The 27,207-nt window shown below is 40.6% G+C and overlaps 1 protein-coding gene across 1 annotated transcript; it reads left to right on the plus strand.

Annotated features, from left to right (window-relative positions):
* The first annotated feature begins 6,423 nt into the window (after positions 1 to 6,423).
* Positions 6,424 to 25,896, plus strand: LOC306932829 (myosin heavy chain, fast skeletal muscle-like). The gene is made up of 42 exons (XM_079514768.1): positions 6,424 to 6,518; positions 7,353 to 7,399; positions 9,214 to 9,432; positions 9,514 to 9,657; positions 9,832 to 9,988; positions 10,080 to 10,107; positions 10,200 to 10,311; positions 10,445 to 10,537; positions 10,626 to 10,689; positions 10,942 to 11,040; positions 11,900 to 12,003; positions 12,163 to 12,301; positions 12,573 to 12,691; positions 14,352 to 14,501; positions 14,595 to 14,765; positions 15,047 to 15,234; positions 15,424 to 15,539; positions 15,801 to 15,865; positions 16,130 to 16,217; positions 16,680 to 16,797; positions 16,878 to 17,001; positions 17,098 to 17,234; positions 17,573 to 17,828; positions 18,766 to 19,008; positions 19,175 to 19,351; positions 19,582 to 19,727; positions 19,815 to 19,905; positions 19,993 to 20,382; positions 20,826 to 20,952; positions 21,113 to 21,231; positions 21,320 to 21,516; positions 22,009 to 22,192; positions 22,279 to 22,444; positions 22,588 to 22,712; positions 22,852 to 23,160; positions 23,266 to 23,469; positions 23,554 to 23,679; positions 24,854 to 25,024; positions 25,109 to 25,213; positions 25,331 to 25,426; positions 25,610 to 25,738; positions 25,848 to 25,896. The coding sequence occupies exons 3-42, from the start codon at positions 9,226 to 9,228 to the stop codon at positions 25,866 to 25,868; spliced, it is 5,805 nt and encodes a 1,934-aa protein (XP_079370894.1). The 5' UTR covers positions 6,424 to 6,518; positions 7,353 to 7,399; positions 9,214 to 9,225; the 3' UTR covers positions 25,869 to 25,896.
* Positions 25,897 to 27,207: the final 1,311 nt, after the last annotated feature.

A 27,207-nucleotide genomic window follows, 5' to 3' on the forward strand; every position in this document is an offset into this window, starting at 1 on the left:
GATTAAGGCCGTTGAGAGATTTAAAGGTAAATAGGAGGATCTTAAAATCAATTCTCTGTTTAATGGGGAGCCAGTGGAGTGAGGTTAAAATGGGTGTGATGTGGTCAAACTTTTTGGTACCAGTGAGGAGGCGGGCAGCAGCATTTTGGACTAATTGTAGTCGTCTGAGAGAGGATTGGGGGATACCATAATATAGTGCATTACAGTAGTCTAGCCTTGAGGAGATGAATGAATGGATGACTGTTTCGAATTGTTTAGGGGGGAGGTAGGGTTTGATCTTGGCGAGTAAACGTAGGTGGTAAAAACTTGTTTTAACAACAGAGCTGATCTGTTTGTCGAAATTGAGGTGGTTGTCGAAAATAACGCCAAGATTTTTTGCACTGGTATGGATGGTGGATGTAAGGTGGCCGAGGTTGTTAACAAAAGGGGTGGGGTGTTGTCCGAAGATGATGATTTCGGTTTTGTCATTGAGATGTAAGAAATTTGCGTCCATCCAGGTTTTTATGTCATCTATGAAGTTAATTAAGGGGTCAAATAAATTATTGCTGGCGGATGTAAGTGGCATGTAAATTTGGAAGTTGTCAGCATAACAGTGGAAGGAGATGGTGTGTTTGGAGAGGATGGGTCCGAGGGGCAGTATATATAATAAATACAGTACCAAAATAGAGCCCTGGGGGACCCCACACGTGAGAGGGGCAGCGGGTGAGGAAACTTCACCCAGCTGGACGGAGAAGGTCCTATCGGTCAGGTAAGACCTGAACCAGGCTAAGGCCGTCCCGGAGATGCCAACCTGCTGTTCCAGCCGTGCAAGCAGGATTCGGTGGTCGACCGTATCGAAGGCAGCGGAGAGGTCCAGCAAAACTAAAATGGCAGGGCTACCGGAGTAAACTGTTAAAATGAGGTTGTTAAAAACTTTTAGGAGTGCTGTTTCCGTACTGTGGCCGGGTCTAAAACCAGATTGAAAATGAGGTCATTAGGCCATGTATTCATTGCACTTCCGGTGTGAGTTTGGCTCCCATGAAAGTGTCCATGAAAGTGTCATGGCGCAGCCCAGTCACGTGACCACTTCTCTTCCTTCTCAAAGCTTCCCATAGACATATAAAGGTAGACGCCCCTTTTGGCTCTGGAGCGTATGTGCTCAAGGGAGGGCAAAAAATTCCCGAGATTCCTTGCGAAGCCCCGCGGAAGCATGAGCATGCGTCACAGAGCGCATGTTCGGGTCTGATAAGTCCCGGAAAAGATGCACTGTGATTGGCCAGTAGTCACTTGAGTGGCAGCGTGACGTAGTGTGCTGTCCACTCTTCCGGCGCCAGTGTAAATTCTTCCGCCCTCCCGTCAACACACATCGCTCCAACGAACTGCAGCAGCCAATGAGGCATCTATTTTTTAATATCTATGGCACTTCACACTCCCACCTCCATTCCAAGATGGCCGAAATGTTTGCCAGCATGGCAGCAGCTTCTGATTCCTCTTGGTGATTCTTCTACACTCCTGTGCTAGCCCTTTGTTACCCCTTTGTTACTCATCTGTGAGTAATTTTAGGCTTGGTGTCTTCATCATTGGATCAACTGATTCACTGTTTTTGAGTTATTTGATTTGAGTTTGTATTGAAAGTATTTGAGTTCTCACTTGAAAGCATTTGATTTATGAATTTATAACACTTTTGTTTGAATAAGACGGGGTGCATACTTAGTTTAGACTAGTCATTGGTTAGACATGGGTTAAGATTAGGTTTAGGTGTGCTTCCCCGTGGGGGGTTAGGTTTAGGGTGAGGGTTTGAGATAGGTTGAAGTTGTAGGACAGTCTAACCAATAATGACTAGTCTAAACTAAGTACTGCACCCGAATAAGACTGCATATTATGAAATACACTTTTGTATTTTATTTTCTAAGACAATTAATGCATGCATGCTAGAACCAGATTGTTTAATGGAAATCATGATTAAAGAGGTCGATCCTGATCAAATCAAACTCTTTTCTCATGCATTGATAGTTTATTTGATGTTATACAACAGTGATTTTGAAACAAATACTCATTTGGACACCTCGCCTTTCAGGTCAGGTTTTTTGTGTCCTGAAAGGATTCTGTTCCATGGATGGTTCTGGACTGGTACCGGAAGGTACCCAGACCTGGCGAGCCGACCCGGAATTCTGAACCCCCCTTCCCCCCACAAATGTGGTAATCTGGTTCTTTTGGAGAAAGAGACTGATTTCCCTTTAGAACTGAATAGGAACTGAACTGGGAATTTTCAAGTTAAGTCACCAACTTAAAGGGGCCCCCATTTGTTTGTTGTTTTTCATGAATGTTCAAAGCTGTTTATTTTCTGCGTGTTTAATAATAATTTTTCAATTAACCTTTAATCCCTGTTTCCGACTCTCATGTCATTGGTTTTCATTGAGCTCCTCGTCCGAATCTGGTACATGTTCTGGTTTATACGCAGTCAATTCATTTATCTTTATACCCACCTTTATCATTAGTTATCCTTGCGCAACTTGCTACAAAAACACTGAATGATTTTACTGTTAACAATGGAAGAACTGATTGTGTCCAGTTGGCTCGGTAGGTAGAGCTCATGGGTTCAAATCCGGCCACCGCCAACTTAGTGTATGAGTCTTCAAGAACCCTGCCCCCCACTATAAAAACCGACCCTGTCAAAATTCCGTGGTCTTTTTCTCAAGTTTAGTCTTCCATGTTTCTATGGCTTATTGTGCATATTATTCTTATTGCTTATTGCCTTCCTGCTTGGTCCTGCCTTATCTCTGCTTGCAGCGATTTCTTTTTTTCTAGTATTATTATTATTTTTATTATTTTCCCCCCGATTCAATCTAGTCTTCAGTTCATTTCGGATTATTGTAAAAGTAGGCTAACTATACAGATGAAACTGCAGTACACCGTTCTCCCGGACCAGAAGTGGCAGTGCTGTCTCAATTGTGGGCGTGATTTTGTAGATCTTGTAGTTTATATAGAATTATGTAAACTAGAGAGCAGACTGCCCCAGCCATTCATTTCAATGTCGTACAGACTTCGGTAGCAATTCACAGACCATTCCACACCACTCTCTGTGGAGGTTATTCTGATGAACTTCTCACCCCTTTTGAGAAAGATAAAAACACAATGACAATTTGCACACAGCATTATGACATAATGCAATATCACATACACACATAATATACAGGACACATTTATGTGAACTCCTATAGAAGCAAGTAGATGTCAATAACAATGTCCAATCTCTATTAACACTTATTAACAGTACAGGTAGTACAGTCAGAGGTTATGCATATACTATACCTGTATAGTATATGCCCGTATATGGTTTCTGCCCGACAGCAAAGATATACTATATTATAGTATAGGCAAGTTGTGACAATCTTGGACTGTATCAGAAAGGATAGTCTGTTTACAATACATATAAATAGTCTGTTTACAATACATTAAATAGTCTGTTAATTCATCATTTGACGGTGAAATGTAATGCTGAAATCAAATGTGATGAGTATAGGGGATGAAAATAACATTATGTGAGACACTCTATTATGGGATCACATTCCGGGACCAGGGCCTACATTTTGTCCCAGCCTGACATGCCTATATACAGAGTATATGTATAAGTAGGCTTTTGGCACCAAAATGATCCACCACTGAATATTAACCTATTCCAAATAATGTATTTGACAAGATATAGTGACACCAAGTGAAGAAACCCAGCACCCTGCCACCCTCCCAGTTATACAGATTATTTTATGCTGTCAGCAGTAATTAAATTTATCACTAGCCACTTGGATACCACGTAGCAAGTTCACCTCCTTCACTCCATACCAAGTATGGGATGAATGTTGTATCATTTACACTTTATGTGCTTTATTAATAGATGTAATGGCTACTTGGATACTACTTTTGCAATGTGAGGGTCCACAAACACATGGTCATTCCTCCTATGTCTTCTCTAGCAAAGACCATAGTGTGTAATAATATTTGAAAATAATGACATCACACACATTTTCTTTCCACTGTATATAACAACCCATTGAAACGTCAAAGCCATTAGAAACTCTGTTAGCTTCCCTGAAACACACAACCTTGGTTCTGGTGACTGGTGCAGATCTACAATGAGTTCACAATGTGTCGACGGGTTGTACGTCCATTTTCAAATAGCCAAAGTATAGGGATGAAGTTGTGAATGTATGTTATATGTAATAATAATCCAAATATTCAAACTAAAGTTGTCAAATTATTGTTGTGGAGTAAAAGTACAATATTTGCCTCAGAGATGTAGTGAAGCAGAAGTGAAAGGGTTGAAAATGCATAATACTAAAGTCAAAAAAGAAATCCCTCAAATGTTTTACAGTACTTAATGTACTCTAAATGTACTCTAGTAACTATACGCAGTATACTGTAGTTACTTTACACCACTGCATGATACTTCATAATGTTTCATGTAGAGTTGCTCAGTGACTCAGATCTAGATGTAATCTATCTACTATAACGCCTATCAGTGATGGAATGAATAATCAATACCCTATTGTAGAAATAGTCTGTTTACAAGTACAATTTCGATATTCAAAATGTACTTGAGTAGAAGTAGAAAAGTACCAAAAGTAAAAGTAGGCTACTATTTATTCAGAAGGTCCATTTCACACAATTTCAAATGTATTAAAATCCTTGGAAAATAGCAGATATACAAGCTCACAAATTGGAAATACTAAAAATAAATAAAAGGAGTGCTGTACTTTTTCTGTTTTGTGTCTATGGAGTTCAAATCACTCAAATAGAACCCAGGTGTGGTTTTAATATTCAAATATGTCTTCCGTGTGTATTTCTGGTTTCTTTCTGATGAACTGGTGGGTGTGGCCACATAAAAACTGAATTTTAACACTTATTTGAGCAGGGAATCAGAGCGCTCCATCTTTAAAGGGACATTTCACCACTGGAAGAAACTGCAGTCACTCAATGTTAATAGCATTTATAGTAGATAACAGTAGCACAATTTGAAATGTACACCCATATGGTAAGAAAAATAATGAGTGTGTTTGACTAGGGTTCGACTGGATTGCTGAATTCCTACGACCATAATGCTTTGGTGCACTGCCCCTCGGGGGGAGGCTGTTTGGAAGTGTGACTTGTAGTCCAGGAAGGAAGTGAGACCACATTTTCATGACCAATTTTGGTCATGAACATGGTGTCATGACATCTAATGATATCTAAAAACACATAGTACACACATAAAAACCCCAGGAAAGTGTTTCTTGTGTACTAATCATCATTAAGATCTGGTTGCAAAAGGGGTCAAGTGGCCCTTTAAGTACAATAACAAATTAAATGTACTTACTGTACACCACTGCTGCTCAGCTCTCGGTTTCACAGATATATTGTGAAAATAGCCGATCAACAAAAAATGTCCCTCTTTCTTAGGTAATATTTGACTATTTGACCAATGGTTTTATTTTTATAATATAGTTTGTTTATTACTTTTGATACTTTAAAGACCTTAAATTGTCACTTTAAAAATGTGCAGATACCCTGCATATACTTAACTACTGTTGAGTGAGAAAAACAATGTTGCACAGTAAGCAAATCCCCCAGTAATCATTTGGGGACCCCCTTTGGGCTCCCAACCCACAGTTTGAGAACCACTGGTCTATTCATTAAACACACTAGATTTGGGTTTAGGCTACTTTGTATCTGCTTGATTTTATATAGGAAAGCTGTGACAACAAACTTGGACTGTATCAGCTTTGTGACAGAAGCTGCGTTTGCAATTAAACAGTGTCTTATCGTTAACTAATGTATTTATGGTGAAATGTGATGCTGAATGAGCACAAGGAATAAAAATGACGTTAGTTGAGACAACTTTTTATGGGCTGGAGGTTGAGTGATCAAGTGTCAGTGTTCACTGTTTCCTACATTGAAGCCAGTGCCATTAAGACGTCTGACATCTGAACCATCTGAACTATGACCCTGGCTAAAAAACAAAAATAACATCAAACCCCCCCAAAAGGTAACTAAAGCTTAAGTTTCCTCCTGAGATTAAGTGCAGTGGAAGTGTGAAGCATACAATGGAAATACCAATGGTGTAAAGTTAACTAAGTACATTTACTCAAGTAATGGACAATTTTGATGTAGCCCACTTTTACTTAAGTGTAGTATTTCCAATTTTCAACACAATTACGTAGTTACTTCCCTCACTGAATATAATGTATCTGACAAGTCATGCTGTGATGATTATACCAAACCAGGCACCCCACCACCCTGCCAATTAAGCTATATTTACAGAATATCATAGCCACTGGCATGGCTATAAAGTTGACTCATAAATCTGATGCACAAGATGCACTATCCAGTATCATGGGAATGGTTTGACCATAAGGACATGCTATTGCAATATCAACAAGAAGGAAACACCATTAAAGGCCATTCCTACTTTTACTTTCTGCATAGCATGCAATTAGCAACTCATATAAGCCTGCTGAGGCGGGTGACACACGGACCCACTGCAGAGGTGTTCAGCGTTTCATTTGGTGAGTGAGACTTCATCTGTCTTTAATAGTCCTTAATAGTCATTTATATGACTATGCATAGCTTAGATATCACATTAGTTAGATATCTAAGCTATGCATAGTCATATAAATGTTTTAGAGATGTTAGCTAATCCTAGTCATATAAAACCAGTCGTATGACTCCTTACATACCAAATAGCTACAAACATGATCCACTTAGTGGACAGCATAGTCCACATAGTGGACAGCATAATTGATGTTACAATGTACTGTACAGATTTAAATGATTGACTGTATAATCTTTTATTTGTAATTGTGGTTTAGGCCAGATTGGAATTTGCTTTTATTAATTATTTTATATTTAGTTTATATTAGTACTTAAATAATAATTTACATTGCATGTAATGTCAGCTACTGGAGTTATTATTATTATTATTATTATTATTATTATTATTATTATTACAACAATTATTTTACTTGAGTACAGTTTGGCTAGTGTATACCCATGCACCTCTGAATGTAACCTTAATTCATACAATGGAATTAAAGTGTATTAGAAACGGAGAAAAAAAGTCTAGCATTGCCTCAGTACAAAACAAAACAAAAAAACAAGAAAAATAACAAACAAACAAACAAACAAACAAATGAAAATAACTGAATGGGCAAGCATCATTTCATTTCATTGCATGCAGTGATAATATTGGATGGAATGGATCACTCTTTTCAGATGTGGAACTAATGAGTAATTTAAAAATGTCTCTCATGAAGTGCTGTGCGGCAAGAATGAACAATATAAGATTCATATAATACTAAATCATTCAACTCAAAATTATGTTTTTTTCCCCCCACACTTAGGACTTGTACTGCACTCAAGATTTCACTGCTACTGGTAGAGGGGAAAAGTGAGTGTTCATAATTTTGACATTAAACCTAGCATAGTCCTACAATGATCTGCTCAGATGTCAAGTCAGCAAAAACATCTATTGTCTGTCTAGAAAGGCATACCAGCACACACTTTTATTCCATTTGTTCTTTGTATATTAAAGGTTCACACCCAGTAGCAGCAACAAATGTATGTTTTGGCCGGTAGGCCTTCCTACAAATAAAATACAAAATAAGTAGAGGAAGGCCTATGGGCTGAACAGTGCCGGTTCTGGGCATTTAGTGGCCCTAAGCAACATAATATTATGCGCCCCCCCTGACCCCCGGGTCCAGAAAAATGTGTAAATTTGCCATGAAAATGCTTCAATCTGGTGCACTTTGAGATCAAAATTAAGAGGCTAGATCAGGCCGCCAGTTGATATTAACCTGCGGGCCGCATTAGGTGAAGGTGGGGGCCACATGTGGCCCTCAGGCCGCCAGTTGATATTAACCTGCGGGCCGCATTAGGTGAAGGTGGGGGCCACATGTGGCCCTCAGGCCGCCAGTTGATATTAACCTGCGGGCCGCATTAGGTGAAGGTGGGGGCCACATGTGGGGGCCCAGTGTGGAGGGATGGTATGACAGACTGACTGGTATAAACAGTGCCCCCAGTGGGGAGGGATGGTATGACAGACTGACTGGTATAAACAGTGCCCCCAGTGGGGAGGGATGGTATGACAGACTGACTGGTATAAACAGCGCCCCCGGTGTAGAGGGATGGTATGACAGACTGGTATAAACAGCGCCCCCAGTGGGGAGGGATGGTATGACAGACTGGTATAAACAGTGCCCCCAGTGGGGAGGGATGGTATGACAGACTGACTGGTATAAACAGTGCCCCCAGTGGGGAGGGATGGTATGACAGAGAGACTGGTATAAACAGCGTCCCCAGTGGGGAGGGATGGTATAAACAGCACCCCCAGTGTAGAGGGATGGTATAAACAGCGCCCCCAGTGGGGAGGGATGGTATGACAGACTGACTGGTATAAACAGTGCCCCCAGTGGGGAGGGATGGTATGACAGAGAGACTGGTATAAACAGCGCCCCCAGTGGGGAGGGATGGTATGACAGACTGACTGGTATAAACAGTGCCCCCAGTGGGGAGGGATGGTATGACAGACTGACTGGTATAAACAGTGCCCCCCAGTGGGGAGGGATGGTATGACAGAGAGACTGGTATAAACAGCGTCCCCAGTGGGGAGGGATGGTATGACAGACTGACTGGTATAAACAGCGTCCCCAGTGGGGAGGGTTGGTATAAACAGCACCCCCAGTGTAGAGGGATGGTATAAACAGCGCCCCCAGTGTAGAGGGATGCTATAAACCGTGTCCCCAATGTAGAGGGATGGTATAAACATCCCTCAACTGTAGCCTACAGTTGATATTAACCTGCGGACCGCATTAAGTGAAGGTGGGGGCCACATGTGGCCCCCAGGCTGCCAGTTGATATTAACCTGCGGGCTGCATTAAGTGAAGGTGGGGGCCACATGTGGCCCTCAGGCCGCCAGTAGCCCATGTATGGGATAGGGGATACATTAAAAAAAATAAAGAAATCTTCTCCCTGTGATGTGGCCCCCTCAGTGGTTGTGGCCCTAAGCGACCGCTTATACCGCTTATGCCTAGCCCTGGGGCTGAAACATCCGTTTGTTGCTGCTTATGGGGGTAAACCTTTAATAAATAAGGAATCCTAAATGGATAAAAAGTTAATGCTGGAATTCCTTTCTATAGACTACCCGATATTCTTATACTGTGAACTACTCGACTGAGTGCTTGCTTCTCCTCTCCTCAAATACAGAAAGCCGCCACCATGAGTACGGACGAAGAGATGAAGCAGTACGGCAAGGCCGCCATTTATCTCCGTAAGCCAGAGAAGGAGAGAATGGAAGCTCAAAGTGCGCCCTTTGATGCCAAAACTGCATCATATGTGGTGGATAAGGCAGAGCTATACCTCAAGTGTAAGATTATAGGCAAGGAAGGTGACAAAGTCATCGTGGAAACGCTGGACAAGAAAGATGTAGGTGTATCTAAAATCAAATAGTGGCACAGTACAACTGTAATCACATTACATTCTGAAGTTGTGCTTTTTCTTTTTTAGAAAAGAACTGTCCCTGAGGCGGATGTCACCCCTATGAACCCTCCCAAGTATGACAAGATTGAGGACATGGCCATGATGACCCACCTCACTGAAGCCACTGTCCTGTATAACCTCAAAGAGCGTTATGCAGCATGGATGATCTATGTAAGCTTTTCTACATGTTGAGCAGTACATTATTTCACCTGTCAAAGAAAGAAAAACACAAACACAGAGTACAAATTATATCATCAAATGAAAAACCGTAGAAAAACAAATGCAAACAACTCATGGTTCTGAAGTTATGTTCAATGTTAATGTTCTCTCTCTTCTCCCCTTCAGACCTACTCTGGCTTGTTCTGTGCAACTGTGAACCCCTACAAGTGGCTCCCAGTGTATGACCAGGAGGTTGTAAATGCCTACAGAGGCAAGAAGCGTATTGAGGCTCCACCCCACATCTACTCTGTCTCTGACAACGCCTTTCAGTTCATGCTGATGGGTACGTACTAGTCAGGACAATGTAAACAAATACATAATGAGTTTGTGCTGTATATCCATGACTAAAAAAATATGTGCTTTACATTTTACAGATAAAGAAAACCAGTCTGTCCTGATCACGTAAGTTTCCATCATCTACTAGGCATTAAAAAAAGAACATTGTACACAAATTCACTAAGTACATTTCTCTGAATGTATGCTTTTATAACCAGTGGAGAATCCGGTGCTGGGAAGACTGTGAACACCAAGCGTGTCATCCAGTACTTTGCAACAGCAGCGACTGCTAGTGGAGAGAAATCGGCGGCCGATAGTGGTAAAATTAAGGTACTGTATATGTATATGTTTTTAACTTTAACAAAAATGTTTTGGAACATAAAGCATTTTTATGAAATATAGCAATTCAATGTAAAAGAATTCAGACCAAATTTTAAATTGGGCGATGTCTAAAACATTCTAGGGGTCACTGGAGGATCAGATTATTGCAGCCAATCCCTTGCTGGAGGCCTATGGTAATGCCAAGACTGTGAGGAATGACAACTCCTCTCGCTTTGTAAGTGTAAAATAATGACATTTTATGAGTAAACCTGCAATAATTCCACAATGTAGACGGATGCAACTAATTGTGCTATATCAAACAGGGTAAATTCATCAGAATCCATTTCAACAATGCGGGTAAATTGGCCAGTGCTGATATTGAGACATGTAAGTATGAAGTTCAGAGATGAGAAATTATATATTTGTTAATTTGAGGATTACATTTTGACTTATGTACAACCCATATAGATGATTATTATTATTATTATTATTATTATTATTATTATTATTATTATTATTATTATTATTATTATTATTATTATTATTATTAATTATGTTGTACAACCCATATAGATTATTATTATTATTATTATTACTATTATTATTATTATTATTAATTATGTTGTACAACCCATATAGATCTGCTGGAGAAGTCTAGAGTGACCTACCAGCTTCCTCTAGAGAGAGGTTACCATATCTTCTTCCAGATGATGACCGACCACATACCTGGGATTATTGGTAAATGGAATTATACTGAAAAGTCGCAATTTTGAAAAATTGCAAAGTGTGGTTGCCGCAATCGGTTACATAGGCCCCTCCCACTAATTATTCTAGCCAATTACAATGTCAAGTCACCCCTGTGATCATGTGGAAGTAATTTGGAGGGGATTTTTCCCCCCAAAAAATAAAATGTCTGCAACAAATGTTTTTTTTTTTTTTTTTTTTGCGGCACCCCCTGTGGATGAAAATGGAATTGCTTTTTGCTCTGGGTTGATTAAACCACCCGTGACATGTGATTCAAATTTGGAATGGATTGGACGTTTTTTTGTAAAATAGTCCCCTCCCATTAACTTTGGACGATGATTACGGCCGCACGATACGCACTATATGGGGAGATGCGTCATGACCCACGGAATCCAGGGAAAAATGTTACGACCTACGGTTCAAGAGTTATAAGCCAAAACATAAAGTGGGCTGTTATAGCGCCACAATATAGCCGACCAATATAATTATAAGTTAATTCATTTTAATAATTATTATGAACCTCCTCTCCTAGTTTTGTAACTATAGCCCTTATGGAAAAAATACTTGAACGTGACTTTTCGAATTTTCCGATTCATGTCAATGGGGAAATGTAATGCACGAATACATTAATATCAATTAAACTATACAACATTTCTCTTAGCAAAATACAAGCACACGATTCCCGATGAAGCTGGTCAAGTGCGTGCCATCAAAACTGTGGGATAAGTAGTGAAGCAAAGTTTAGGGTTACTCTAGAAAGAAGTAAAAAAATAAAGTGTTACTATTACTAGTCTGGTTGAACCACACTAATGAATAGAAACACATGTTCACACTTTTTGTAATCCCTTCTCAGAAAGTTGTCTCATCACCAACAACCCATACGACTTCCCGTTGATCAGCATGGGTCAGATCACTGTGGCCAGCATTGATGACAAAGTCGAGTTGGAGGCTACAGATGTAAATGGACATTATTTTACATTTCTAATACTCACTGTGCATTGCAGTCAGTTGCTCTGCAAAATACATTTTGTAAAGCAGTGGTTTTCAGGCCATGACCTCCCAAAATAATCCTATTTAAACTGGATTGCTAATATAATGCTTAATCTCAATTTTCAGGATGCTATTGGCATCCTGGGCTTCAATGTTGAGGAGAAAGCGTGCATCTACAAGTTCACCGGATCAGTGATGCATCATGGAACGTTGACCTTCAAACAGAAGCAGCGTGAGGAACAGGCGGAGCCAGACGGCACGGAGGGTAAATTGCATCTTCAACAAAAAATGTGATGTCTTGTATTTATTTATATTTCAAAAGAACTAAGCTAAATATATTTTCAATATATTGTCATTATTTATTTATATTATACTGTTTATACTGAAGGTTATTTGGTTTACCTATATGGTCCTAGATTACTAGCTGTGTGCATTCAATGTATTACCAATTGTGTTTACCTTGCTAAAATCGCACTCTGGATTAAGCGTCTGCTAAATGCCTGAATCGTAAATTGCAAATTCTATGATCATTTCAGTGGCTGACAAGATCTGCTACCTGTTGGGTCTGAACTCAGCGGAAATGCTTAAGGCATACTGCTACCCCAGAGTTAAAGTGGGAAATGAATTTGTCACTAAAGGACAAACTGTGCCACAGGTGAGTAAAGTTACATTATTTCCATGTTCTGATTTCATACACACCTTATAAGTTGTGTCCAGACTGTCCTGACCTGGATCGGTGGATCCCAGAACAGAACCTCTGCCCCAAATCTTTCAGATCGGCGTAATCGGCGCGCCACCAGGTGGTCGATTTTTGCAAAACACGTTTTGATATCACTCCTAGTCCTACAGATTTTGTCCAAACATCATGCAAACCGGTACACAGTATCTCTATATCCATTAAACTGAACAAAATGCATATGAACGCAGTGTGCAATTTCTGTGAAATGTTGCACGCATATTCCCACACAGCCGAGGAAGTAATGCCACTTGAAAAATTTCAAATCAGCCTCATGGTGGCACTATAAAAGGCCGATTGGCATTTTTACAGGTAACTGCACCGATTTGCTTAAAACTTTGAATGCACACTCCCTAGAGGCCAAGGAAAAACCTTTGCCCTGCATTTTTGCTACAAAAACAACAGCACACTGCAGAAACATGTGCAGTTCCAAGTACCTCTACTGATATGTTTGGCGCCTGCTGGCCTAGTGGTCCAGGACAGGCGCATGCCACATATATAGGCTCTACCCGTAGTGGGTTGTGTGTTTGAGTCCCGTTCATGACGACGTTTGGTGCATGTTTTTCCCAGTCTCTCTCTCCCTCTTTCCTGTCCATCTTCACTTGTATCTATCAATAAAGGGAAAAAGCAAAAAACAAATAATTTAATATATATATATATATGTGACCAGATTTGACTGAGAGACTGCCATCGCGCAAATTCCAGCTTTTCACCAGAGGAGAAAAACTTTTTTTCTTTTTTTTTCTTCAAAATGAGTTAATAGCACAGGCATACTCTTCACATACTAGAGCATGTCTGAAATAAGTTTCAGAGCTGAAATCGACATGTAAATATGAAATAAATGCCCAAACATGTAGCTAGGTGTAATGTTAGACCACAGAAGTGAACCTTTCAAGCCTGTTTTCTCAACTCGCTGTTTTCTGCAAGACATTACTCTATAAGCCATATCTCCAAAACTGGTGGGTCAAACTGAACAACCAATATGTCAATTTGAAGCTATGATTCACTGCTTTCACAAAAAACGAAAATTTTAAAAAATCCAATGGCAGTCCCTCAATCAAATTTAGTCACATATATATATATATATATATATATATATATATATATATATATATGACTACACCATGACCTTGTGTATAGAGGGTATGCGCGTGACATAATCATCAAACCCGGAAGTTATGCGGGAATGTCTACTGAGTGGCAACAAACAACTTTCTGGCCTTGACAGCCCATACATCCAAATAGGGAAGTTGTATTTGTGAATTTGCCATTCACTTTATGCATGCGCATACCCTCTATTGTGTATCCAACCCTAAAACCCATCCCGCTCAGCGCTCACTCAGATCAGCTAACACAGGGAAGCTGTCAACCTTCCCTAAAGCACTCGGAAACTTGTGGAATAAACTTTCCATTGCAGTTAGATCTGCAGACAAATCTTCCACCGTAATCTGAAGATTCACCTCTTCAGACTCCACCCTAGCCCGTAGCACTTGGCCTAGCCTTGAAAACCTTGCAGGCTTATGCAAAGGCTAAAATTGCTTAAATTGTGTAACTCACTATAATGTTCCTATTTCCTTAGACAATGAACTCAGTCAGTGCCTTGGCCAAGTCCATCTATGAGAAGCTGTTCTTGTGGATGGTCATTAGGATCAACGAGATGCTGGACACCAAGCAGCCGAGAAACTACTACATTGGTGTGCTGGACATCGCTGGTTTTGAAATCTTTGATGTAAGCATGGACTTGTTTTAAGTGGGAGACTAAATATTTTTGTCACAGTTACACATTTACAAGAGATTGGGCTAATGATATTTCCTCTCACAGTTCAACACCCTGGAGCAGCTGTGCATCAACTTCACCAATGAGAAACTGCAACAGTTTTTCAACCACACCATGTTTGTTCTGGAACAAGAAGAATACATGAAAGAGGGAATTCCCTGGGATCTCGTTGACTTCGGCATGGACTTGGCTATCTGCATTGAGCTCATTGAGAAGGTAGGTACTGTACATGGACTTGGCTGTCTGCAATTGAGCTGATTGAGAATGAAATACATACACTGTTGCATTGAGCTGATTGAGAAGGTATAGAATTATTATTAGTATAGCGTATTATAATATTATGTATTGCTATGGACTTAGGTGTCAGCATTGCGTTCATTGAAGGTATACAATTATTTTGTGCTTTAATGGACATAATGTATACACACACACACATGTATTTTTTGTCATTGGCACTAAGCTTTTGTTGATTTGTCTCTTGTGTCTCCTTCCCAAAGCCCTTGGGCATCTTCTCCAGCCTTGAAGAGCAGTGCATGTTCCCAAAAGCTACAGACAAAAGTTTTGCAGAGAAGTTGATTGACCTGCATCTGGGGAAGAACAAGGCCTTTGAAAAACCCAAGCCTGGTAAAGGCAAGGGTGAGGCTCACTTCTCCCTGGTCCACTATGCTGGAACTGTGGACTACAGGTGAACAGAACCCTATAGTATGCCTATATGTACTGTATATATAATTATACATTATATATAATATAACCGGAACTGTGGACTACAGTTTTCGATTAATTGAGTATGGAGGACTCCAATGGAAACAAGCGATTGGCTTTTGTTAAAAAAGTGTTAATAAAGTATTCAATCAATCCATCAATCAATCAACAGCATCACAGGATGGCTAGAGAAGAACAAGGATCCTCTCAACGACTCTGTGGTGCAGCTGTACCAGAAGTCTACAGTGAAGCTGCTCTGTATGTTATATCCCCTACCTGAGCCTGAAGGTATGTTTATTACAATTGGTTTGGAGCATTTAGCATATTGGGAACTGGAGTTATGGCTGTACCCCAGAGCCAATAGGAACACAGAAGGGGCGGGACATCAGCAAATTAATATAGGACAATAATATAATATAATGTGTTCTATCCCCCACCTGAGCCTGAAGGTATTGTTATATCAATACTATAAACATTCAGAATCTGACAAGAAGGGAAGCATTTTCATTCTATATAACTAATGATAACTCATGATTCTAATATAAACAGATAATACCAAGAAGGGAGGCAAGAAGAAGGGTGGTTCCATGCAGACTGTGTCTAGTGCTTTCAGGGTAAGAATATCTTTTCATTATTATCAACATATATCCCTGTAAGAATGAAGCGTTATTATTATCAACATTATATCCATGTAAGAAATAGTCTTTAAATGTTGGAATTAAAGTTTAAAATAGGGTTTACGTCGTTAAAGTATGTTTTTAAAAACAATCTAAATCTGCAAAGTAAGTAGTATCTAAAGAGTTCAAATAATTATAGTGGAAGAAAAAGTACAACATTCTATTACTTTTGACTCATTATAAACCTTTATGTCTCAATAGGCAAACTTGCAGTTGCTGATGACCAACTTGAGGAGCACACATCCTCACTTTGTGCGTTGCCTGATTCCCAACGAGTCCAAGTGTCCAGGTAAACAGAAAAGAAACATTTGACGCCTTATCAATTATCTCCTAGTGGCCCCAAGGAAGACCTTGGCTTGTATTGTAGTACTAAGCCAGGATGCGGAAAAGGCTTTCGACCAGGTGGAATATTCGTACTTGTTCTCAGTGATAGAATTTTTTTACATTGGAGATAGGTTCATTACATGGATTAGGCTATTGTACAGCAACCCCACTGCAGCTATGAGACTGACTAACCAGACACTGTCCTCACAATTTGCTTTAGCTCTAGGGCCCTTTGCCCAGACAATTATAGCAAATGCTGACATATATGGGTACAACACAGAATACACTTAAAATATAAGATCTCCCTATGCAGATGACATTATTTTGTATGTTTGTATTTTGGTTGACTCGTTTTGACTCATTAAATGCAACTTTGGCCAGTGCGTAACTATTTTGTTGTAATTATAATGAAGCAACATATTTACAGGACTGATGGAGAACTTCCTGGTCATCCACCAGCTGAGGTGTAATGGTGTGCTGGAGGGCATCAGAATTTGTAGAAAGGGCTTCCCAAGCAGAATCCCCTATGCTGACTTCAAGCAGAGGTATCAATTCCTTTTTCCAGCAGCTTTTAGTTCCAAACGTATTAACGGGAGGCACGCAAAATGACCATGAACTTCTGCAGATACAAAGTACTGAACGCCAGCGCATGTCCCGAAGGCGCGTTCATGGACAACAAGAAGGCATCTGAGAAGCTGCTTGGGTCCATTGACGTACCTGTTGATGAGTACAGGTTCGGACACACCAAGGTAAACACACTCCCAATCTGGTTTAACATTATGGACAGAGGACTAAAAATAGATTTTATGGTTGTTTAGTTACAGTGTTTGTGACATTGTATTCAGGTGTTCTTCAAAGCTGGTCTGCTGGGTGTCCTTGAAGAGATGCGAGATGAAAAGCTGGCTGCTCTGGTCGGCATGACTCAGGCACTCGCACGAGCTTACCTCATGAGGAGGGAGTTTGTCAAGATGATGGCTAGGAGGTACTTTGAAAACATCTATTCAATAAAAGAAATAAAGTGTCAAATCACTATAATAAAATAGCAAAAATTGCAGAGCAAGCTTTTGATGATGGTGGCAAGGAAAAATCTCCTTAATAAACAGCAGAAGAAACCTCGAGCAGAATCAGGCTATAGGATGGGGGGTCATCCTGCATTTAACGGCAGTTAACAACAATAATAATAATACCAACAATAATACCAACAGCAATAATAACAACAACAATAGTACAACTATAATGACACAATTATATAATAACAGCAGGCGTATTACATGGAAACCCTCAATCTGCATTTCAATCATGATCCACTGTTGTCCACAGAGAGGCCATTTACACCATCCAGTTCAACATGCGCTCATTCGTCAATGTGAAACATTGGCCATGGATGATGGTCTACTACAAGATCAAGCCTCTCTTGCAGAGTGCTGAGACTGAGAAGGAGCTGAATGACATGAAGGAGAACTATGAAAAGATGAAGACTGACCTGGCCACTCTCCAGGCCTTGAAGAAGACACTGGAAGAGAAATTGATAGCTGCGATCCAGGAGAAGAATAACCTTGCATCGGCATCGGCATCAGTAAGTAGCTACACTTGTTGCTAATATTTCATATTGTTTATCATCTTAAAAGGCAAGACCACTTTTTTTAGGTTTGAGTTGTATAGTTACGTTGCCATGATGTAACTCCAAAGGTGGACAAGAAATCAAAAATAATTGCTCCATTGATTAGAAATTGATAATTCAAAATATTCTCCTCGTTGACTTACATTGTACGCTGAAAGAGCTCTCAAAGTCACTCTTTTAAATGAACACAAACAAAATTGATTCAGACAATATGAGCATCACCAAACCCAGTACTGTTTTTGTTTTTAATAATAATGTTAACTTCCTGTTGAATTTACTATTTGAAGATCTAGATCTGGATCCACGGATCCAGTCCGGGTTTTCTTCGTATAAAAATGGCAAAATCAACAGGAATTTTACATTTTATTAAAAAAAAACTAACAGAACTGGGTTTGGTAATGCTCTATATTGTCTGAATCAACTTTGTTTGTTTGTTTACGTACTAAAAGAGTGACTTTGAGAGCTTAGGTCGAAACGTTAGTCGTTCTGTATACTAGTACCTATTAAAAGGCTCTAAATGGCTGTGCTGCTCCAGTGTCCTCTCCTCCTTCAGTGACTTTGTGAGCTGTTTCAGTGTACAATGTAAGTCAATGAGGAGAATATTTAGAATTATCAATTTCTAATTACTAGAGCAATTCTTTTTGATTTCTTGTCCACATTTGGATAACATCATGACAAGGTAAATACACAACCCAAACCTCTACCAAAGTGATATTGCCCTTTAAATCTTTTATCTAAAGTAGAATGTATAAGTAGAGTCGACCACCAGGCATTCTCTGCCATGGTATACATTGCAGACCATGGCAGAGAATGCCTGGTGGTCGAACGGCTGTTCAGTACAAGGGCCTGACCCAATTTGACATTCTTCAAATTCATTTCCATTGACAACTAGGGAGACGAGGCTCTGAATGATGCTGAGGAGAGATGTGAAGGTCTTATTAAAAGTAAGATCCAGTTGGAGGCAAAGCTCAAAGAGACGACCGAGAGACTGGAGGACGAGGAGGAGATCAATGCAGAACTGACTGCCAAGAAGAGAAAGCTGGAGGATGAATGCTCTGAGCTCAAGAAGGACATTGATGACCTGGAGCTCACCTTGGCCAAAGTGGAGAAGGAGAAACACGCCACTGAAAACAAGGTATAGATTATACTCAAGATCATACACTCTAGTTACAGACTTGTAAGGGTCAATTCAGAACCCCCCTCCCCTAAAGGAACCCTGAGAGTCCCTGGAATCCACTTTGAAAAGCACTGATTGAATTTGAGCCATTCTATGACAACACATTATGTTTTGCTTCTATCAGGTGAAGAACCTGACTGAGGAGATGGCGTCTCAGGATGAGAGCGTCGCTAAGCTGACCAAGGAGAAAAAAGCCCTCCAAGAGGCCCATCAGCAAACCCTGGATGACCTGCAGGCAGAGGAGGACAAAGTCAACACTCTGACCAAGGCCAAGACCAAGCTGGAGCAGCAAGTTGACGATGTGAGTTTACCAAAGGGAATCAGATGTTTTGAATTTAAAGATGGAGTGTCGTGATTTTTTTCCACCCTAAAACATAATCATCAGGCATTATCATTATATGAGGTGGACAATTTTTTTTCAAAAAAGTGTACAAAGAAAACTGGAAAAGATACAAATATCACGGCACTCCATCTTTAATATTATATGTTTATTGTTTTACTGATTAACAACAACAATATATTGTTGTGCAGTTGGAGGGTTCTCTGGAGCAAGAGAAGAAGCTCCGCATGGACCTGGAGAGAGCCAAGAGAAAGCTTGAGGGTGATCTGAAACTGGCCCAGGAATCCATCATGGACCTGGAAAATGACAAGCAGCAATCTGACGAGAAGATAAAGAAGTAATGTGCACCAACAATATGAAATGTCATGGAGTGGAACCACCTGCAGAATGATGCTAAAATATGACTATTGACTGTATTCAACAGGAAGGACTTTGAAGTAAGCCAGCTTCTGAGTAAGATTGAGGATGAACAATCTTTGGGGGCCCAGCTGCAGAAGAAGATCAAAGAACTCCAGGTATTTTTATTTTCTGTAAAATCATTAATAATAAGTAAGTGTGAATGGTTATTTTCAGATGTTAATCTAACATCATTCATTTGAAAGGCTCGTATTGAAGAACTGGAGGAGGAGATCGAGGCAGAGCGTGCCGCTCGTGCCAAAGTGGAGAAGCAGAGAGCCGATCTCTCCAGGGAACTTGAAGAGATCAGTGAGAGGCTGGAGGAGGCTGGAGGTGCCACCGCCGCTCAGATCGAGATGAACAAGAAGCGCGAGGCTGAGTTCCAGAAGGTGCGTCGTGACCTTGAAGAGTCCACCCTGCAGCATGAGGCCACTGCTTCTGCTCTCCGTAAGAAACAGGCCGACAGCGTGGCGGAACTGGGTGAACAGATCGACAACCTCCAGAGAGTCAAGCAGAAACTGGAGAAGGAGAAGAGTGAATACAAGATGGAGATCGATGACCTGTCCAGCAACATGGAGGCTGTTGCTAAGGCAAAGGTATGATGGAATGCCATGGTATAATATCATTCTTGAGACAAACAAACATGTTTAAAGTGACTAAAGTGAAATGAAATACTCACATTTTAAAACTGATAGTTCCACATGTGTGGGGCATTGAAAGGCAGTCTTTATAGCTCAGATTTAACAGTGGGAATGTTTCATACAAGTAATCTTGTGAACGAGTATGCAAACTCTAAATGTTATTAAGCTGTTAGGATAATTAGGCAAATGTTAAGTGTTTAAGGTTTTAAAAACAGTGCAGTGCTGTTCTCTCCTCATAGCTAATGATGGCCAAGCAACCCAGTGATGGGTAAGGAAACCATACAGTTATAAACCGGAGGGCTGAAATATAGACTATATCGATTGGCTTTGCTTTAAATCAAAGCAATGAACCTATCTGAAAAAAAAGATGATTGAACATGTATAATGTTCGTTTCCAGGGAAATCTTGAGAAGATGTGCCGCACCCTTGAGGACCAACTTAGTGAAATCAAGGCCAAGAGTGATGAAAACGTTCGCCAGATCAATGATATCGGCGCTCAGAGAGCAAGACTGTTGACAGAGAACGGTAAATGTTCATTTAATCATAAATCATTTGACTACATGGTTTGTCAATGGTACTTGCACAAATTGACCATAATTAGAGATAATGCTTTTGATCAACAGTTATCCCAGCCACCGATGATATGTTTGAAATGTTTGAAATGAATATTCAAATTTCTAATTAGGTGAGTTTGGTCGTCAACTGGAGGAGAAAGAAGCTCTGGTCTCTCAGCTCACAAGAGGCAAGCAGGCCTTCACCCAACAGATTGAGGAGTTGAAAAGACTTGTTGAAGAGGAGGTTAAGGTGAGGAACAGATTATTTTCTATTTTAGTTTCATATTCTTTGTCATTTCATTCAGCTGACATTGTTTTTTTCCATTTTCTTCTGACAGGCAAAGAATGCCCTTGCTCATGCTGTGCAATCAGCTCGCCATGACTGTGACCTTCTGAGGGAGCAGTTTGAGGAGGAGCAGGAGGCGAAGGCAGAGCTGCAGCGTGGAATGTCCAAGGCCAACGCTGAGGTGTGTCAGTGGAGGAGCAAGTATGAGACTGATGCTGTCCAACGCACTGAGGAGCTGGAGGAGGCCAAGTAAGTCAGCAGTGTTTTTACCATAGACAGACCCGCTCCCACTATTAATTTAAACAGAAGTTGCTCACTGGCGTTTGAAGCACCCGGAAGAACGCTCTACAAGTGCTAACTCGTGAACGAGCGCTCTGTTTTAAACCGCAGCTGCGCACTCTTTTGCTCGAGCTACATGCACAAGCAAAACCGCCTGCCTGCAGTTGCAGCTTTGGACAGAAGTGTTGGGCGACTTCAACGTTTCCGTTTCAGGTACCACTAGGCCTGTCGCCCAATCGCAATTATCTGAGATAATCGCTTGAGCATAAAATGGGCATACTCGTCAAAATCGTGATAATCATTTCAATGTTGAAAAATGTTCATATTTTTTCCAACATTTTCAGAAAGAGTGGAATTATCAGATGTACAAGCTCAAAATGCATCACGCATCTTTCCCGTGGTACCACTCACTATACAAAATATTGCCACAATAATCGAATTCCATTGAAAACTGATCAACAGGAAGAAGCTTGCCCAGCGTCTTCAGGAAGCTGAGGAGCAAATCGAGGCTGTGAATTCCAAGTGCGCCTCTTTGGAGAAGACCAAACAGAGACTCCAGGGTGAAGTGGAAGACCTCATGATTGATGTAGAGAGGGCCAATGGTTTGGCTGCCAATCTTGACAAGAAACAGAGGAACTTCGATAAGGTGCTTTGACATATGTACATTATTACAAAATAATTATTGTGTCCTTAAAGTGGGGTAAATGACAAATCATTACAAATTGTATGCAGGTCCTGGCAGAATGGAAGCAGAAATTTGAAGAGGGACAGGCAGAACTGGAGGGAGCTCAGAAAGAGGCTCGTTCTCTCAGCACTGAGTTGTTTAAGATGAAGAATTCCTACGAGGAGTCTCTGGACCAACTGGAGACCATGAAGCGTGAAAACAAGAACCTGCAACGTACGTTTTCGTATCATTCTTTCAAGAGCAACAGTAAAAAAACAAAAACAACAACCGATCAAATGGTGGATCAGGTTACAACTTTATTAAAATGCAAATACAAAATATTTGCTGACTGAGTCATTACTTTCAATCCACTGCAGAGGAGATCTCAGACCTGACTGAACAGATCGGTGAGACTGGAAAGAGCATCCATGAGCTGGAGAAGTCCAAGAAGCAGACAGAGACAGAGAAGTCAGAGATCCAGACAGCCCTGGAGGAAGCGGAGGTATTAAAACTTTAGGTTATAGATGTCTGTATTTTCTTTCTTTCTTTCAATACGTTTTACATTCAACAGTGTAGCAGTATAATGATGGATGTTATATTAAAAAAGTCCTACAACCTTTTGATCCTGTATTGCATTTCAGGGTACTCTGGAGCACGAGGAGTCCAAGATTCTCCGTGTCCAGCTGGAGCTCAACCAGATCAAGGGTGAGGTGGACAGGAAGCTGGCAGAGAAGGATGAAGAGATGGAGCAGATCAAGAGGAACAGCCAGAGGGTGGTTGACTCCATGCAGAGCACTCTGGACTCTGAGGTCAGGAGCAGAAATGATGCCCTTAGAATCAAGAAGAAGATGGAGGGAGACCTGAACGAGATGGAGGTTCAGCTGAGTCACGCCAACCGCCAGGCTTCTGAGGCCCAGAAGCAGCTGAGGAACGTTCAGGGACAGCTTAAGGTGCAAAACATATTTAGACAGATCTTCAAACAATGGAACTGCTTTGAACAAATCACATTCTGATGTTTCTCTTATCGTGACCACCTCAAATGTGATTTATTTTAGGATGCCCAAGTGCACCTTGATGATGCTAGCAGAGGCCAAGCAGATAGCATAGAGCAAGCTGCTATGGTGGAGCGTAGGAACGGCCTAATGGCCGCTGAGATCGAGGAGCTGAGAGTGGCTCTGGAACAGACAGAGAGAGGCCGCAAAGTGGCTGAGCAAGAACTGGTGGATGCCAGTGAGCGCGCTGGACTGTTGCACTCTCAGGTAAGTCAATGGAAAAACTCAACAACATATTTTTAACATACAACTCATTCATACTTGCATTGCTAAACTGAATCTTTATTTTAGAACACAAGCCTTGTGAACACCAAGAAGAAACTTGAAACTGACCTGATCCAGGTCCAAGGTGAAGTGGATGACAGTGTTCAAGAAGCAAGGAATGCTGAGGAGAAGGCCAAGAAAGCCATCACTGATGTAAGTTAGGAGCTCTGCCTCTTATCCAATATACCAGGACAATTAGACATCCTTATGGCATGCTTAATTATTACAATTGAGAGAATTCCACACCCACATTCCTTTGTGTCGGAAGGTTTGGCGACACAGGGGTGGCGACACAGAGGTGTCGACACAGAGGTGGCGACATACATTTTATTTCTGTTCAGAAGTTCTTTCTGTACTGTACCTACATGATGCTCGGTGACATCATAGAGGGCAGGTTTGTTTCCCTGACCACATGCCTTTTTTCTTTTTTACTTTTCTTTCGCATTAGTGTTCGGGTGAATTTTGATTTGCTTTTTCTTTTTTGCTATTTTTTTCACTGGATCATTCTCACATATCCCAGGAATGGGTAGACCAAAGGAGAAGTTCCCAGCTCCATTATTAACACTTACAGCGCTAGCATTATTGAAAGATTAGGATCTAATTCACTCCAGCATTTTTTCCAGTCGAGCTCTTATTTTGAAAAGCCACATTTCCAGTCTACCAGAAGTAGTATTAACCTAGGAAGCTGAACGGAGCCTGGACAGGCCTTGTTTACAATATGAATCCAAACCGGGGCACTGGAGAGCTACACATCGTCGGCTCTGTGCCGTCAAAGAAACGTTGTTTTGACCAAAATTCCATCTGGGACAAGGAATAGGAGATACAGGCGATTGAAATAAACAGATAGAATGGATTATTATGGCGACGACGATCTAAGATGGGCGATCCAGTGCTGTGCTAACAACATAGCTAGCTAACCGGCTAACGTAAGTAGCATTATGGCTCGATCGATCGAATGCACTATAAAAGCGCAATTGCCATTAATCAACGGCAATGGTGGTAAGCGTTGTATCAAAAAATAGGCTTCAATTGACCTACATCTACAGCAATGACACTGAAAGAATTAACTTTTTTAGAATATAATTTTAAATAATTCCCATGTTTTTCACAGATTTTGCCCCCTATGATGTTGTTGTTTCCCTCTGGTCTTATGACCACGATTAGTATCTGTTTATTACCCTATTATTACCTGTTATATTACAAGATATTTTCTCGCAGTCAACATGTGAATTTATATAAATGTAATCTATGTACCATGTTTGTCAAGTGTGCAGTGACATGATTATTTCCTTGCGGGACAATGAAGTACATTTTATCTTCTTTCCAGGCTTCTATGATGGCCGAGGAGCTGAAGAAGGAGCAGGACACCAGCTCTCACCTGGAGAGGATGAAGAAGAACCTGGAGGTCACAGTCAAGGACCTGCAGCACCGTCTGGATGAGGCTGAGAACCTGGCTATGAAGGGAGGCAAGAAGCAGCTCCAGAAACTGGAGTCTAGGGTAAGATGTGGTTTACTTCAACACAGCTTATAGTCAATGAAATAAGAATAAGTCATTTCATAGTGCATAATTCCTTTTGTGAAGGTGCGTGAACTGGAGGGAGAGGTCGACAATGCACAGAGAGGTGGAGCAGACGCTATTAAAGGTGTCCGCAAGTACGAGAGGAGAGTGAAGGAGCTGACATACCAGGTACTGTATATCATGTTCACTTAAATATCCATCATGCCACTAACTAAATTAGATTGCATGAACTACAAAATACAAATACAAAGATCTATAAATGTCATAAATTCACTCTCACTTCAGACTGAAGAGGACAAGAAGAATCTTGCCAGGCTTCAGGATCTGGTAGACAAACTGCAGATGAAGGTGAAGGGCTACAAGAGGCAGGCTGAGGAAGCGGTAAGACAATATACATCTTTAGTTGTGTTCGCCATGGGCAGAGTGTTGTGAAAGATTAACACTAACATGAACATTAGCCACAACCACACTTTACAGTTTTTATGAAATTGTCTTGCTTGGACTATAATTGTAAGGTGCTCTTTTCAAATATTGAGGCTTTGAACCATCTCTATCATATTGTAGGAGGAAGCAGCCAACACTCACCTGTCTAAGTGCAGAAAGGTTCAGAATGAGCTAGAGGAGGCAGAGGAGCGTGCTGACATCGCTGAATCCCAGGTCAACAAGATGAGAGCTAAAAGTCGTGACTCTAAGGTAAATACATGTGCAATATCAAGTTTTATTATGTTGGCTGGCTGTCTAAGATGGCTAAGATTTAACAAAATAAATGTTGAATATCTAATAGCATACTCCTATTTTACAGGGAAAGGAGGCTGCTGAATAACTTCTCCAATACAACTCACCATAAAAACTAAAATATGACCCATTGTATTCAAAAAGTCATACAATATGACCCATTGTATTCAATAAAGGTGTCATTTCATGTATTCATTGTACATTGTATTCATTACATCACTTTTTATTGTCAGGTTTGATATTTGATGATATTTGAATTAAGTGAAATCACTGAATATACCTTTAATGATGTTTACGACACACAAAACACTTTCCTGGGGTTTTTATGTGTATAATATGTGTGTTTAGATATTTTAGTCATGATGCCATGTTCAGACTCAAATTTGTCATGAAAATGTGACTCACTTCCTTCTTGGAAGTCAAGTCACACCTTCACGCAGCCTCCCCCTCTCCACAAGGAGGGGCAGTGCACAAAAGCATTATGGTCATTGTAGGAATTCAGCTATCCAGTCAAACCCTAGTCAAACACACAGACTTCATTCTTTTTCTGGCTATAGGGTGCACATTTGAAATTGTTATCTACTACAAACACTATTAACATTGAGTGACTGCAGTTTCTTCCAGCGGTGAAATTACCCTTTAAATATAATGGTATAATCCAAGCTGTGTTTTGCCATTGCATGGCAGGCACATACTATTAAGTGTCACAAATCTGTACAAAAAAAAGATATATATGACATTATTTGAAAATGTTCAATAGTTATACAAAATATTTGCATATCTGCAGGTCACAGTTTACTATGAAAACCTTAATTTCATTAGTCATTCGTTAGTCACGCCTCGTGTCAATCAGTCCGTCACATGCTCCATATATGGCCATCTCCATATATTAAGATCGATTAAGGCCGTTGAGAGATTTAAAGGTAAATAGGAGGATCTTAAAATCAATTCTCTGTTTAATGGGGAGCCAGTGGAGTGAGGTTAAAATGGGTGTGATGTGGTCAAACTTTTTGGTACCAGTGAGGAGGCGGGCAGCAGCATTTTGGACTAATTGTAGTCGTCTGAGAGAGGATTGGGGGATACCATAATATAGTGCATTACAGTAGTCTAGCCTTGAGGAGATGAATGAATGGATGACTGTTTCGAATTGTTTAGGGGGGAGGTAGGGTTTGATCTTGGCGAGTAAACGTAGGTGGTAAAAACTTGTTTTAACAACAGAGCTGATCTGTTTGTCGAAATTGAGGTGGTTGTCGAAAATAACGCCAAGATTTTTTGCACTGGTATGGATGGTGGATGTAAGGTGGCCGAGGTTGTTAACAAAAGGGGTGGGGTGTTGTCCGAAGATGATGATTTCGGTTTTGTCATTGAGATGTAAGAAATTTGCGTCCATCCAGGTTTTTATGTCATCTATGAAGTTAATTAAGGGG

The sequence above is a fragment of the Electrona antarctica genome, assembly GCF_951216825.1.
Source record: "Electrona antarctica genome assembly, chromosome: 11".
NCBI lineage: Eukaryota > Metazoa > Chordata > Actinopteri > Myctophiformes > Myctophidae > Electrona > Electrona antarctica.

Bases quoted from the DNA above. Each gene is read 5' to 3' on its own strand.
- LOC306932829 (XM_079514768.1), top strand. From the start codon at position 9,226: ATGAGTACGGACGAAGAGATGAAGCAGTACGGCAAGGCCGCCATTTAT. The intron at 12,004-12,162 runs GTAAATGGACAT...CTCAATTTTCAG, and splicing joins TCGAGTTGGAGGCTACAGAT to GATGCTATTGGCATCCTGGG. The intron at 21,232-21,319 runs GTGAGGAACAGA...TTCTTCTGACAG, and splicing joins TTGTTGAAGAGGAGGTTAAG to GCAAAGAATGCCCTTGCTCA.